Raw genomic sequence first — 14370 nt, forward strand, 5'->3', positions numbered from 1 at the left:
CAGTTGCTGAAAACTTGATTTAGCCATTTAAAAGTAGCACAATTGCGGAGAAAAAAACAAGTCGAGTAAAACTGCAATGATTTAGGTAATTGTAAGAATCATTCTGTACTTCGTTTAAACTCAGGACAAACAGGAACAAACAGAAGAGGTAAAACATTAAATAAAAAGACATTACCTTTACTGAAGAAAAATAAATGGCAGGTGGGATTTTTATTTAATTTTCAGCAGCAGCAGACTTGAAAAGATGATTTGATGGGTTAATCTTATAATCCCAGACATGGATTACTTTTGGTTGGTCATAATAATAAAACTAAATACCACATTTTGGTGTTATAAATCAATTTAATTTCATTTGAATTCATTTTTTTTACTTTGTCTTTATTAGTAGTAATTGAGAAAACTGGAGGGGTGCCCGACGGGCCCTCCAGTCCGCAAGAGGGCGATATATCACATAAAATCTGCTGGCTCGCTTAATCAAAAAACAAGCCAAAATGTCGATTGTTTTTGTCCCCAAACGGCTGCGCGGAAAAGCAAAAATTAATCAAGAAACAATCCAGAGGGTGAGTTAGGAGCAATTAATTAATTTAGAGCAATCAGATAAACGGCTCATATTCCCGATACAGTAGTCCGAGTTGTCACGTTAGCACTTTGCCAGGCTAACACACATGCTAACTGTTTGTTCTTGACCATATATAAGATCACATAAATCATTAACTTTTTTTGTTGCTGTTAAATTGTCGCAGCTGCTGGATGAAAATGACCAATTAGTGAGATGTATCACTGAGTACATGCAGAAAGGAAGAGCAGTGGAGTGCGTTCAGTAAGTTGGACTTTGTTTTTAAATCATACATTCTGCTATAACGAGTAATAAAATCTTGTTAAAAGAGTTTATGTTAAACTAGAGCACTCAGAGTTCATGTCACTGCCACAGGGGTGGCAGGAATTTTTATGACTATAAGATTGTGACATCTTAAGAAGTGATTTGATTTTTATTTATCAATAAAATATACAAATAAAACAAATTTCATGTAATAAAATATTTGAGGTTAGCATAAAAAAGCAGTCTAAAATAGCACTTATTTCCATTGTAGTTCGGTAAAATGAGCAGCAGACTAACATTAGATTAATTTACCATTAACAGACTGGTTTAAAACACAAAAAATAACCAGTTATCCTGTTTGTGTGCATGTGTTTGGCTTTTATCACGGAGAAACCGGGAAGAGCTGACATTTGTTGTTTGGCCTGCTTATGTATTTTGGGTCAAGGATGAATGCTATGAAAACGGAAGGTTGATAGGACAAATATTTTGGAGAAATTAGCAATGTTAACTAACCAGTAAATGGACATTGTGCTGCAATGCACCAAGGGAGTTCAGGGTTTGGGGGTTTAAACGTTGTTATTGTTGTTTATGATGGTTTAACATTGTTACTATTATTGATTTATTGTGTTTTTGTTGTTCAATTGGTTTAGCCAGTTTAGTTAAGTGTCATGTTGTTACCATGAGTGCGAAGAGTATTGCTTTTGATATCTTCTGTCACCATCTCTGTGTGTAAACATTAAAAGTACCTGCTTGTACGGCAGAATGCAGAAAAAACAACAACAACAAACAAACAAAAAAACAAAAAGCTGTGAATGCGTGTGACTGGGGACAGCTGACATTTTCCGTTTGATATGCTTATGTATTTTGGTTCAAGGATGAATGGTACCAAAACAGAACGTTGACAGGACTAATAATTTTGGAGACACTACAGATATTAGCTAACGTTGCTAGCTTCATTCTGGACTAACAAGACATCCAGCAAGGGGCAGTAAATCATCTTTACATTAAACGCGTGCTTGCATGATTTTATTGAGTAAGTTCAGTGTAAGTACATAATCCCACTCACTCATCTTCAAGCGCTTACTCCAGTTAAGGGTTGCGAGGAGCTGGAGCCTGTCCCAACAATCATAGAGCGTGAGGCGGGGTACAGTGTTAAATATACATGGATAACACAAGAAAGTGAAAAGGCTTATTTCCATTGTGGTCCATTTCAAAATCAAATGACAAAATAGAAGTAGAAATAAAATATAATAATAATACTGATGATAATAATGATAATAAGAGTGGGTATATGATAACAACAGCCTAAACAATTTATAAATGCATTAAGACAGTAAATTAATATATTAAAAATTACATAATTAACAGGAAATAAACGGGTTGAGTTCCTCTTTTAAAAATTATTGAGGTCTAAGTTTCTGAAAACATTCTGGACTCGCATGCCATTCCAACTCATTGTACAAGCTTTGTTTTATTTATTACCACCTTTGAAAAATCTCAGCTACCTATTTTATAAACACTACCCAACCTAGAGCCTGTGGATCCCCACAGGCAGTGCGCTAGTTTAAATAATAATTCATTAGCTGGAAGTTAGACCAGAATTACTGAAACACAAAAAATTAAAAATACACACATACTATATCTTGATTACCACCAATAAGATGTTCTTTAACTTGTTTTTGAACATTTGCTTAGATGGGACCATTCTAATTGATAAAGGGAGTCTGTTCCATTAAAGTGTGGCAGTGTACATGAATGAAAATACACTAGTGATGCTCAAATGAAGCAATAAAGCAGTATTGAACCGCTTTGCCAATTGTATTGAACATGGGTTCATTCATTCAAAGTTTAATTTCAGTGACATCTACTGGTGAAATACTAGACAACACTGTCAAAATATGTTCAGCTGATTCAGTAGACATATGTTGACTAGTATCTGGGATTGAGAGAAGGTGTGATTTAGGAAACAAAGTATGTGCAGGGAAGGTGGGCTGTGCTTGTGTAACTCAAGACAGTCATGAATTTTGGGGATGGGACTTCAGAGATTGTTATTTAGGACACAAAATAGATGCAGGGAAAGTGGGTTGTGCTTGTGTAACAGACTGTCATGAAATTTGGGGATGGGAATTCAGAGGTTTTTATTGAGGAATAAGAGTTTTTCCACTGTTTTTGGACTCAGTCGATTTCTTTTTTTGCTGACAACTTCTCCAGCTTGTGAAAAAACACAAGAGCTCACAGGAATTATACATTGGATGCCATGATTAAAGTTCAGAGATACATGACTGATCCTCCCTTGCAAAGATCGGAGGATCCTCTGGTGTACTGGAATGACCACAGAAATGTTTACCCACATTTATTCTTGTTGGCAAAACAATATTTATGCGGCCTTTACAACTGCACATGCAACTGTACCTAACTAACAAACAGCTACATACCTACCTTTTAAGTTGCTTGTTTAGTAATAAAGTACTCACCTTATTGAGGCCATTATCTTGGGCTTTGGCAAACAATGATTGATATTTTACACCATTTTTCTGATATTTTATGGATCAAATACCTAATATATTTATCAATAAATGCTCATTAATTGCAGCCCTATTTAAAATGTTTACATTATAGAGTAAATGAGGAACACTCTCAGTATAAAACTTTCTAAAATTATCTTCCTTAAACTCAAAGTCACATCAAATCTCTACAACTTGATATAAATTAATTAAAAATATAAAAGCCAAGACGATGAGTTGCATAGGTAATGGGCCCCTTTGGTATAATAGCTGTAAATAGCCAGTTTTCTTCAGACAAGTCAGGGGATGGATACATGAACACTTCCAAGTCACTGGATATGTCTTAGACTTTATTTGCATCAGTTATGAAGAAATACAAACAGTATGGCACTCTATGGTAAATCTGTGTGGAGTAGACAGTTCTCAAAAACTGAGTGACTGTGCAAGAAGGAGAAGAGTGAAGAAAGACACCAAGACACCTGGACAACCCAGAAGCAATTATAAAAAATTATGGAATCATGAAAAACAAAAGAACGCGCCAACACATCACTAGTATTTTGTTGCACCACCTCTGGCTTTTATAACAGCTTGCAGTCTCTGAGGCATGGACTTAATGAGTGACAAACAGTACTCTTCATCAATCTGGCTCCAACTTTCTCTGATTGCTGTTGCCAGATCAGCTTTGCAGGTTGGAGCCTTGTCATGGACCATTTTCTTCAACTTCCACCAAAGATTTTCAATTGGATTAAGATCTGGACTATTTGCAGGCCATGACATTGACCCTATGTGTCTTTTTGCAAGGAATGTTTTCACAGTTTTCGCTCTATGGCTAGATGCATTATCTTGAAAAATGATTTCATCATCCCCAAACGTCCTTTCAGTTGATGGGATAAGAACAGTGTCCAAAATATCAACGTAAACTTGTGCATTTATTGATGATGTAATGACAGCCATCTCCCCAGTGCCTTTACTTGACATGCAGCCCCATATCAATGACTGAGGAAATTTACATGTTCTCTTCAGGCAGTCATCTTTATAAATCTCATTGGAACGGCACCAAACAAAAGTTCCAACATCATCACCTTGCCCAATGCAGATTCAAGATTCATCACTGAATATGACTTTGATCCAGTCATCCACAGTCCACGATTGCTTTTCCTTAGCCCATTGTAACCTCGTTTTTTTCTGTTTAGGTGTTAATGATGGCTTTCGTTTAGCTTTTCTGTATGTAAATCCCATTTCCTTTAGGCGGTTTCTTACAGTTCGGTCACAGACGTTGACTCCAGTTTCCTCCCAGATGTTGACTCCTTTTTAGATGCAGACTAACAAGCAGATCTGATTTGATGCAGGTGTTAGTTTTGGGGATGAAAATTTACAGGGTGATTCCATAATTTATTCCTCAGAATTGAGTGAGTCCATATTTTTTTCCCCTCTGCTTGGTCTAAAAAAGTAACCATTACTGACTGCCACAATTATTTTTCTTGATTTCTTATAGTGTTTCTTAAAGCCAGATAGTTGCCGTTTGAAATGACTAGTTTTGTGTCATGTCTGTGATCTGCTTTTTTTTCTACAAAATTAAACAACTGAATGAACATCCTCCGAGGGGGGGATTCCATAATTATTGCCAGGGGTTGTACAGCTTCATGATGAAGTGGTACAGAGGAGGGTTTTCTTAAAAAGAAGAGCTGAAAGTTCAGCTACAATTTGCCAGAAGGTATATCTGGGATGCAAACCTATATTTGATGTTTTGGTGAAAGAGAATCCTTCTCTGCTCCACTTCATCATGAAGCTGTATAAGGGCATTTTCACAATATCGTAGAGCATTCAGTCCCAAAGAGGTCAAAAATTGATGTTTTCAATTTGCTGTTTTTAGTAATTAGTTTATATCGCTAACCTTGATGGTTGCAGAAACTTTTTAAATTTTGGCAGTAACTTTATTTTCTCTCAAGTTCTGGTCTTTCAAAGTATACATGTCCAAAAGGACAAAAAATACAAGAAAATTACCACTCTCAGTAATAGCCATATTTCCAAGTTAAAATAAGTTCAGGTTTCTTAGTAAAACTTACCTGGATTATTTATATAATTTACTGGATGACTAATGTTGATGTAGAAGCTGAAATTTTCACTAAAAATTGGAGTCTTAGTGAAATATTTTCCTCTGGTGCCAAAATTTTCTACCCATAAGGGACAAATATGAGAGCTAAATGTTATTCTTTTGTATGAATAACAACAAATTATGTTTTTATTATAAGTATTAATCCATAGTTTCAAGAAAATATTAATACATGGCCCAAAGTGATAACTCTTGTACTGTATTCCAGCAATTTGTGCATCTTTTGTTGGGGTTCGGATAATTATATTAAGTCAATAGGCTGCAAAAAATTAAAACAATGTCAAGACTGTCAGAAATAGTTCAAAAGTGTATAATATCAAGTGTCTTGATATATTAGAGAAATAAATCAATAAAATCAGGAAAGATTGATGATACAGGATACTTTAAGATTTGTAACAAATGGTTTTGGAGTGGACAAAATATTTTAGACACATTCCTTGTGGGCCTTATTAAAAATTAGCAGCCAATAATTTTCCTATTATGAAGTGAGTGGATATTTTTTATTTCCTTGCCTTAGCAGAAATATTTACAGTGTTAACATACCGAGGACTTAAACCTGTATTTCGGAGTGGACACTTTTGGACGGAATGATGTTCACACGCTTCTCAATTAGTTTCAGAAGATAGTTCAGATATATTTTGCCCTAAGGTGACAAACATATATGCACTTTATTAAAAGTGTATCTGATTCACAAAGATGTATTTCTTATTAGAGCAACAGATGGAAAAGTCAGAGTGGCCATTTTGGACGGAAACTTACTCATGCGGATTCAATTATACCCTGTGCGGAAAAAATCCTGGATATAACCACTATTGCATCATTTAGTAAAAGTACATATTCTAATGTATTTTACCAGTGAATATTTTTGTGGTGAATATTCTGTCTTGGAAAACTGTGAATTTTTCAAATGGGAAAGTCATTTCTGTCCAAAATTCAACTGTTTGATATATTTTCAAGATAAACAAATAGTTTTTTTTTATTATTATTTACAGGTACTTCATTCTATCATGTACTTATCCATATATGACATTTTTACCTAATACGTTTAGATACTGGAAAAATAAGGCCAATTTCGGTGCAACCCCAACGCTCTACGATACTGTGAAAATGCCCATAACTGGGGATACAAAATTCAAAACACACGCTATGCACAATTTCCCCAGTCACAGAAGCCTATAACTTCTTCTGGGTTGTCTGGGTTTCTTGGTGGCTTTCCTCACTCTTCTTCTTGCACAGTCACTCAGTTTTTGAGAACTGTCTACTCCATACAGATTTACCATAGAGTGCCATACTGTTTGTATTTCTTCATAATTGATGTAAATAAAGTCCAAGACATATTCAGTGACTTGGAAATGTTCATGTATCCATCCCCTGACGTGTATGAAGGAAACTGACAATAAAACTGATTTACAGATATTATACCAAAGGAGCCCATTACTTATGCAACCCATCATCTTGGCTTTTGTATTTTTAATTAATTATTAGTTCGTAAAGCTTTACTTTGAGTTTAAGGAAGATCATTTTAGAAATTTTTATATTGAGAAGCCTGATTTACTTTTTGTATTTGAAATGGCATAAACAAATTAAAATGTGTGAAGTATCAATTGGACAAATGCTTTTCCAAGCCACTGTATATTTTACCCAGCATCATTTAGTGATGAAATTGTGTAGCCGCTGACTTGCTGTGTAGTCTTGTTATGCCACTGTGTGTGTAATATAATTTTGTTTTTAAATCTTACATTGATGGCTCAGTCTTTCAGATGCTAATATTTCTGTTACCTTGTCTGCTGATGATACAGATGTAGTATAATTCCTGTGAAATGTCAAAGTTCATGACCTTTTGACCTTGGCCTTTCCCCTGAAACGTTAAACAGGTGACTTGGTTCAGGGTCACCCCTAGTGTCACCTTAGCTTAAAATGTTGTCAAACCGTTTGTGCAGATGACATCACCCATCCAGACGTGACACCGCCTGGTGTGGCTGTTGACAAAACAAATTTATATAGACACACAATCTTAAAGGTCCATCAACAGTGAAAATTTTGCTCATTTTTAATGTTTAAGCCTGTATGGATTGGGAAATTTCACTTTTTGTGAGATACTGACAAGCCAAAATGAGGCGGGTTGTAGGGGGTTAAGCAAAAGCTTTAAATTATTTTCAAATTATTCAAACTAAAAATTAGATTGTGAATTACCCACCACAAGTCAATGTAGTTTGCAAACATTTCTAAACAAAATCTGTTCTGTATTATGTCATGTTGATTCTTTACATTAAATTATATATTGTACTGAAACACTGATATAATTTCATAAAGGTCAGAGGTTTCAGAGGCGTTTCTGCAGTAGATGTCACGTTTCAACCAGTGATTTGTTTCTGGCTGTCTTCTAGGTACCAGCAGATTTTGCACAGAAACATTGTGTATCTGGCGACCATCGCTGATGCCAGTCCAGACACCTTGCCTCTGATAAACGTGACGTATGACTTCACTGTCATCATATAACATCTGCAGGACTCTTGGTAAATGTTGCTGATGGGTGAACTTGTTGGTATTTGCAGGTCAGCTCTGCAGGCGCCTCCTCAGCAGCTGTGAACTGACACCAAAGGACAAGACGGCCCGTCCCTATTCACTCATCGGCTGTTTGTTTAAAAATAAATGAAGGGTTCTTTTCAGGATGTTCTACAGTCTTTTAGATGCTTTTTGTTTTACTTTCTCCAGTTGCAGTGGCAGGAACACTGTTGGCTAATTTTGAAATCTTTCAGTCAAAATCCATTAAAATATTTTGTGACTTTGAAAGTTGTTGCTGCAGGTTTTATCAGTAGTTGAAGACTATTTGTGATCGTTGCTGTTCGTCTGCTTCAGGAAACTAACTACAGAAACTACAAAGAACCATTTGAATTGCTAGTCTTTTTATTTTTTGCATTGCTGGTACACTTGGAAAGAGTCAGTTGCCAGCTCAAAAGAACAATAAGCACCATAAGCCAAGCAGTCCCCCTTCATTTCTTCTATCAGGGCAATGTGTTTATTATATATTTTTCTTCTATAGAATCCACTAATAAACCATTTGACACAGCCGAGAAGCTACCGGTTACAGTCAAAGGTCACCTCTTTAAAAAAAAAAAAAGCTGCACCAGTTAGGGAGAGAACACAGATGAAAAGCAACAAACCCTATATTTTGATTGTGCAAAGCACATTAACTATAAAAAGATATATATTTATATGTATATACAGCAAACAATTCTCTGTAAACATGTTAAGTATGTTAGTTTTCTGAAAATGTCATTTCTTAAATACAGGCAACATTGGCATCCACAAAAATAATAATAAAAAAAAAAACATTCCCGGACTTTTAAATGCAGCCCGTTGCCATAGAAATGGACTAAAACAGCCTCCTCACACAATGTTTTAGTGTTTAGCATGGCATTTTTGGTAACCTTTTACAGACAGATGATGTAGGGAAGAAAAGAAAATGTGCTTTTCACATATTGGGAGGTGAAATTATATTTTTTTTTTTTTGCCACAGCCAATAAAACCACTAACAGTCAACGGTATCATGTACGAAAGTACAAAAATAAGGTTAATACTGTCATAATTGTACAAGAAAAATAGTTTTATTACAGAACAATAGTTTGTTAGTGTCGATCTTAAAAACAAACTGCCCATCATCCAACCGTCTAACCCGGGAAGAACTTTTACTGCGTTCGCGTCACACAACTTCCCCACAGCACCAGTCATCGTTCCGAACAACGCTTTGGTTGGAAATAATGTTCTGCAAGTGCTATCAATACCAACATGGCACATAGTTACTGGCTATAATTTCAACTCTGCTCTTTTTTTTTTTTTTTTTTAAAGTAGTGTTATTTCTCTCAAATGACACCTCTGCAGTAACTTACTATATTTATGCTGAGCCTGCTCAAAGCCTCTTAATAAAAAGAATATTTATATTTCAACTTTGCTCGTTTACAAGGTATGAAAACAGCAGATGGGAGCTGTACTCTGTCATCTTGCATGAGATTTGGCAGTTACAGCTATGTAGACAGTATATTTTATTACGGGCAAAGTGAGAGCCTTCCAAGCCCTGCCCTCGCTTACTCGCTTACACACATACAAACACGTGCACACACACTGAGCTGCAGAAGCAGGCGGATGGTGGTTGTGCACGTCCCGTGCAGGCGGTACATCGGTTCAACAAAGAAACAGCGGCAAGGATGACACATGCATCTTTTTGTAGTTAAAAGATGGCAGTTCGAAAAACTTCAAAATACATCTTTTTCCAAATTGGGCGTGTCTGACATGGAAAAATATACATACAAAAATGGCGAGCCAGTGTTTGTACGCAATTATGCCTCTGAGCCGGAGTGCAACCGGAGCCAGAGATATTCCAATTCAGCGGGCGTGGCCTAATGACTGGAGGCAGGGCCTCTGTCACAGTTCAGTACTGGTGAAGGTAGGAGGGCCTGTGCTCGTGTTTGCTGGGGAACGATTTGAAGCCCTTGCTGGCGGGTTTGAGCTGCTGCTGCTGCTGCTGGGTGAAGGAAAAACCAGAGGAGATGCCAGTGGAGGGTGAGCAGTCACTGGCAGTGGACCACACCGGAGACTGCAGCATCTGCATGGAGTCGCTCCACTGGGAGGAAGGAGGGATGTTCATCTGGTACAAGGAAGAGCTGGGATTGGGCATGGTGTTGGTGTGGGTGCAGTGCTGCCACGGTGCTTTAGGAGGCCAGGTTTTAGTTTTGCTGTCCTGTGGAGAACAGCGAACAGAAGACCAGCAAAACTGAACCACCGTGGAAAAATAAATAAAAGTCGCACTTAGGCAGTTTTATGCACCAGGTAGAACATCGCAGTTTGTTAAAATATTCTGTAAAAACTACAACACTCAGTGAGCACAGAAGCACAGGTATGACCACTGGCCAATCGCAACCACAAATCAGTTATACCCATTTTTAGGATTAAATCAGATTAAGGGCTCTCACGATACAACCCCTGGTAAAAAATTATGGAATCAACGGCCTTGGAGGATGTTCATTCAGTTTAATTTTGTAGAAAAACGCAGATCACAGACATGACACAAAACTAAAGTCATTTCAGATGGCAACTTTCTGGCTTTAAGAAACACTATAAGAAATCAAGAAAAAAATTGTGGCAGTCAGTAACGGTTACTTTTTTAGACCAAGCAGAGGGAAAAAAATGTTATCACTCAATTCTGAGGAAATTATGGAATCATGAAAAACAAAAGAACGCTCCAACACATCACTAGTATTTTGTTGCACCACCTCTGGCTTTTATAACAGCTTGCAGTCTCTGAGGCATGGACTTAATGAGTGACAAACAGTACTCTTCATCAATCTGGCTCCAACTTTCTCTGATTGCTGTTGCCAGATCAGCTTTGCAGGTTGGAGCCTTGTCATGGACCATTTTCTTCAACTTCCACCAAAGATTTTCAATTGGATTAAGATCCAGACTATTTGCAGGCCATGACATTGACCCTGTGTGTATTTTTGCAAGGAATGTTTTCACAGTTTTTGCTCTATGGCAAGATGCATTATCATCTTGAAAAATGATTTCATCATCCCCAAACATCCTTTCAATTGATGGGATAAGAAAAGTGTCCAAAATATCAATGTAAACTTGTGCATTTATTGATGATGTAATGACAGCCATCTCCCCAGTGCCTTACCTGACATGCAGCCCCATATCTTCAATGACTGTGGAAATTTACACGTTCTCTTCAGGCAGTCATCTTTATAAATCTCATTGGAACGGCTCCAAACAAAAGGTCCAGCATCATCACCTTGCCCAATGCAGATTTGAGATTCATCACTGAATATGACTTTCATCCAGTCATCCACAGTCCATGATTGCTTTTCCTTAGCCCATTGTAACCTTGTTTTTTTCTGTTTAGGTGTTAATGATGGCTTTCGTTTAGCTTTTCTGTATGTAAATCCCATTTCCTTTAGGCAGTTTCTTACAGTTCGGTCACAGACGTTGACTCCAGTTTCCTCCCATTCGTTCCTCATTTGTTTTGTGCATTTTCGATTTTTGAGACATATTGCTTTAAGTTTTCTGTCTTGACGCTTTGATGTCTTCCTTGGTCTACCAGTATGATTGCCTTTAACAACCTTCCCATGTTGTTTGTATTTGGTCCAGAGTTTAGACACAGCTGACTGTGAACAACCAACATCGTTTGCAACATTGTGTGATGATTTACCCTCTTTTAAGAGTTTGATAATCCTCTCCTTTGTTTCAATTGACATCTCTCGTGTTGGAGCCATGACTCATGTCAGTCCACTTGGTGTAACAGCTCTTCAAGGTGTGATCACTCCTTTTTAGATGCAGACTAATGAGCAGATGTGACTTGATGCAGGTGTTAGTTTTGGGGATGAAAATTGATTCCATAATTTATTCCTCAGAATTGAGTGAGTCCATATTTTTTTTTCCCTCTGCTTGGTCTAAAAAAGTAACCGTTACTGACTGCCACAATTATTTTTCCTGATTTCTTATAGTGTTTCTTAAAGCCAGAAAGTTTGCCATTTGAAATGACTTTAGTTTTGTGTCATGTCTGATCTGCTTTTTGTCTACAAAATTAAACAACTGAATGAATATCCTCCGAGGCCGGTGATTCCATAATTATTGCCAGGGGTTGTATAATTAGGCATTTCAAATAAAGGTAGTACAATATTTTAAGCTACATATGTTGAGAAAGAAGGAAGAAGAAAGCTTTTGTTGCATTAGTACACAATCCTTTCAGCAGGGTTGTGTTAACTTGTTTGAATTTCAGAATGGATCTGCTGCTAAACAGGAGAAAATATATAATTCATTTATCAGATTTAGTACATTTCTGTAGAAACACCACAATCTCTCTGTCACTGACAACTGCTCTTATTTCTTCACCATCAACCATCCAGCAACCGGCAGACACATCTACGGGACATTACCTAGGCAACAGAAAAATGCTTTTTGGATCGACCAGAGTTCACCACATTTTAAAGAGGTTGTCCTCATCATGCGTTCTTTTAATTTGTGTTAGTTGATAGCGTTTATTGTTTTTGAGATGTTGTGCTAAAATGCAGAGGGTGGACTCGCATTTCTCACCTGGTTATCATCGCCGATGTGGTGGAGTGGTGGCGAGGGCAGCGTGCACACCTCCGGCTCACCACAGCTGTGTTTTCTGAGGACAGAGAAAATTACCATTAGCTTCATTCACACTGAACACGCTGAACAGATCAACTGTTTGACCAATGTGCACATCAGTGCAAAGATGAGCTGATTCAAGCTTTCTTACAAAAACGATCAGTGTGGTGAAACATAATCACAGCCCGCAGCAGGGCTCAGTTATTTTATTCAGAGTTTGGGACTCGCCTCCGCTGTTTCACTGCTGCTACCAGGTCGGGTCCAGAAAACATGGAGAACAGACTGTCTCCGTTGGCTGAAGACGTCTCATCACTGGAGCTGGCAGAGTCTCCCTGATTGGTCGACCAGCTGCTGTTCACTCCCTCCCTGAATCAAGAGAGGTGGAGTTAGAATATTTCAAACCCGTAGACATGCTGGAACATTTGACCCAAACACATCCAAGTGAGTCTTTGATCTTTTTTTCCTACAATATTAGAACAAAAAGCCTCAACAAACCTCAAGGCTATATGGAAAATAATGCAAGGCATTCCCCCCCGCCTCAGCCTCTCTCTTTGTTTCTCTTCTTTTTGCCCGGGTACAAGGAATATGAGTAAAATTTAAAGCCTTTAGCAGCCAATTTTGAGTTTTTAAGTCAGATTAACCTATACTGTATTTATCACAGGTGAAAAGTTGTGCACATCTAACATATGTGCAGGCATACATGGGAGATTTTCTTGTAACCCTAACAACGTCAGTAAAAATCAAAACCTTCTGTTGTTTTTCACATTACAGACATGAATGATCTGTTAGCCTGTGCACCCCTGGAAGACTTTTACTGTGAAATGAGGAAGTGGAGAATGCCAACAAACTTTACAGCAAATATGCTGGGCACACCCTCAGTCAGTGAGACCTCCTCCACAGGAGTCAGACACACATCTTTTAGACTTCAACCACCAGAGGGCGCTGTGGGAACTGAATCATGCAACAAAAACTGTTTAGGAATAAGTGTTTATGTTTTATGCACTGGGCGTTATTTAAAGATAATCTGGTTCAGTTTTGACCAGAAGTGATCATTTATCAAGGTCACACAAAAGCAAATATGGAATGATTCAAGTGCTGCCATGTCAAAGTGGCCACTCTAGTTGATCAAGCTTTATGATTATTAATCTCTTGAGGCTCGACGACTAAGATTTTAAAAGTGAAAAGCCACCAATCAGTTTTTGTTCCCTGATTTCTGTGTGGCTCAGACTTCATACCCCTCACTGTAGTATTCTGGGTGGGACCAGGTCCTGTGGCCCTCGTCCGGCATTGGCCAGTTGCTGCGAGTGTTACTGGGGCGACGGATGTGCTGCACCTGCCGTTTCTGCTGCATGGCCTGACTGACACCGGCCACGTAACGTGCAAACTCTGGGTCAGACCCAACTGGACACATAGGGAGAGGACAAACACAGCCGTGAGTTTCTGACATCCTCAGCTTTTCTTTTGCTCTCTGGAGCCCAATCTGTTGAGTCAGACTGTCTACCAAAGCAGAAAAATCACAAAGGCCGTACGTCAACTCTGCACAATACAGGGTCGACCGCGATCAAAGCAAAAAAAAAAGAAAGAAAAAAAAAAGCGATACATTCCAATTCTGATGTAAAAAAGTAACTTATAGCTGCACATGTACCGTATGTATTAACTAGAAGCACAACATGCCTGCAACACACAATAACATTTTAAATGCTTTGTTGAGTCATTCTTTCTACACCCAAAATGCACAGTACTGTGTAAAATCCTCAGTCATGTTTCATGTGTCCAAACTCTAAGAAAAATAAAAGCGTTAAATG

The 14370-nt window shown here is 37.8% G+C and overlaps 2 protein-coding genes across 4 annotated transcripts in view; one reads left to right on the plus strand and one right to left on the minus strand.

Moving 5' to 3' along the window:
- Positions 1 to 428: 428 nt before the first annotated feature.
- On the plus strand, positions 429 to 8234 carry ss18l2 (ss18, like 2). 2 transcript variants are annotated; one of them, XM_034185924.1, is made up of 4 exons: positions 429 to 560; positions 744 to 820; positions 7825 to 7911; positions 7993 to 8234. In XM_034185924.1, the coding sequence occupies exons 1-4, from the start codon at positions 492 to 494 to the stop codon at positions 8024 to 8026; spliced, it is 267 nt and encodes an 88-aa protein (XP_034041815.1). In that variant the 5' UTR covers positions 429 to 491; the 3' UTR covers positions 8027 to 8234. The 2 variants fall into 2 exon arrangements, with proteins under 2 accessions (XP_034041815.1, XP_034041808.1); XM_034185917.1 differs by having other exon boundaries at positions 7825 to 7906.
- A 232-nt stretch (positions 8235 to 8466) lies between these two features.
- The window catches only part of LOC117524103 (uncharacterized protein KIAA0355-like), a 127607-nt gene continuing 121703 nt past the window's right edge, over positions 8467 to 14370 (minus strand). For both annotated transcript variants that reach the window (XM_034185837.1, XM_034185843.1), the window contains exons 11-14: positions 13801 to 13966; positions 12794 to 12931; positions 12527 to 12602; positions 8467 to 10175 (exon numbers count right to left, since the gene is read on the minus strand). In XM_034185837.1, the coding sequence (XP_034041728.1) occupies positions 9867 to 10175; positions 12527 to 12602; positions 12794 to 12931; positions 13801 to 13966 (689 nt within the window). In that variant the 3' untranslated portion in view covers positions 8467 to 9866. The remainder of the gene's footprint in view (positions 10176 to 12526; positions 12603 to 12793; positions 12932 to 13800; positions 13967 to 14370) is intronic.

Source organism: Thalassophryne amazonica, chromosome 2, assembly GCF_902500255.1.
Source record: "Thalassophryne amazonica chromosome 2, fThaAma1.1, whole genome shotgun sequence".
Lineage (NCBI taxonomy): Eukaryota > Metazoa > Chordata > Actinopteri > Batrachoidiformes > Batrachoididae > Thalassophryne > Thalassophryne amazonica.

Coding starts and splice junctions, on each gene's coding strand:
- ss18l2 (XM_034185924.1), top strand. CDS start 492: ATGTCGATTGTTTTTGTCCCCAAACGGCTGCGCGGAAAAGCAAAAATT. Junction 821..7,824: donor AGAGCAGTGGAGTGCGTTCA/GTAAGTTGGACT, acceptor GCTGTCTTCTAG/GTACCAGCAGATTTTGCACA. Junction 7,912..7,992: donor TTGCCTCTGATAAACGTGAC/GTATGACTTCAC, acceptor TGGTATTTGCAG/GTCAGCTCTGCAGGCGCCTC.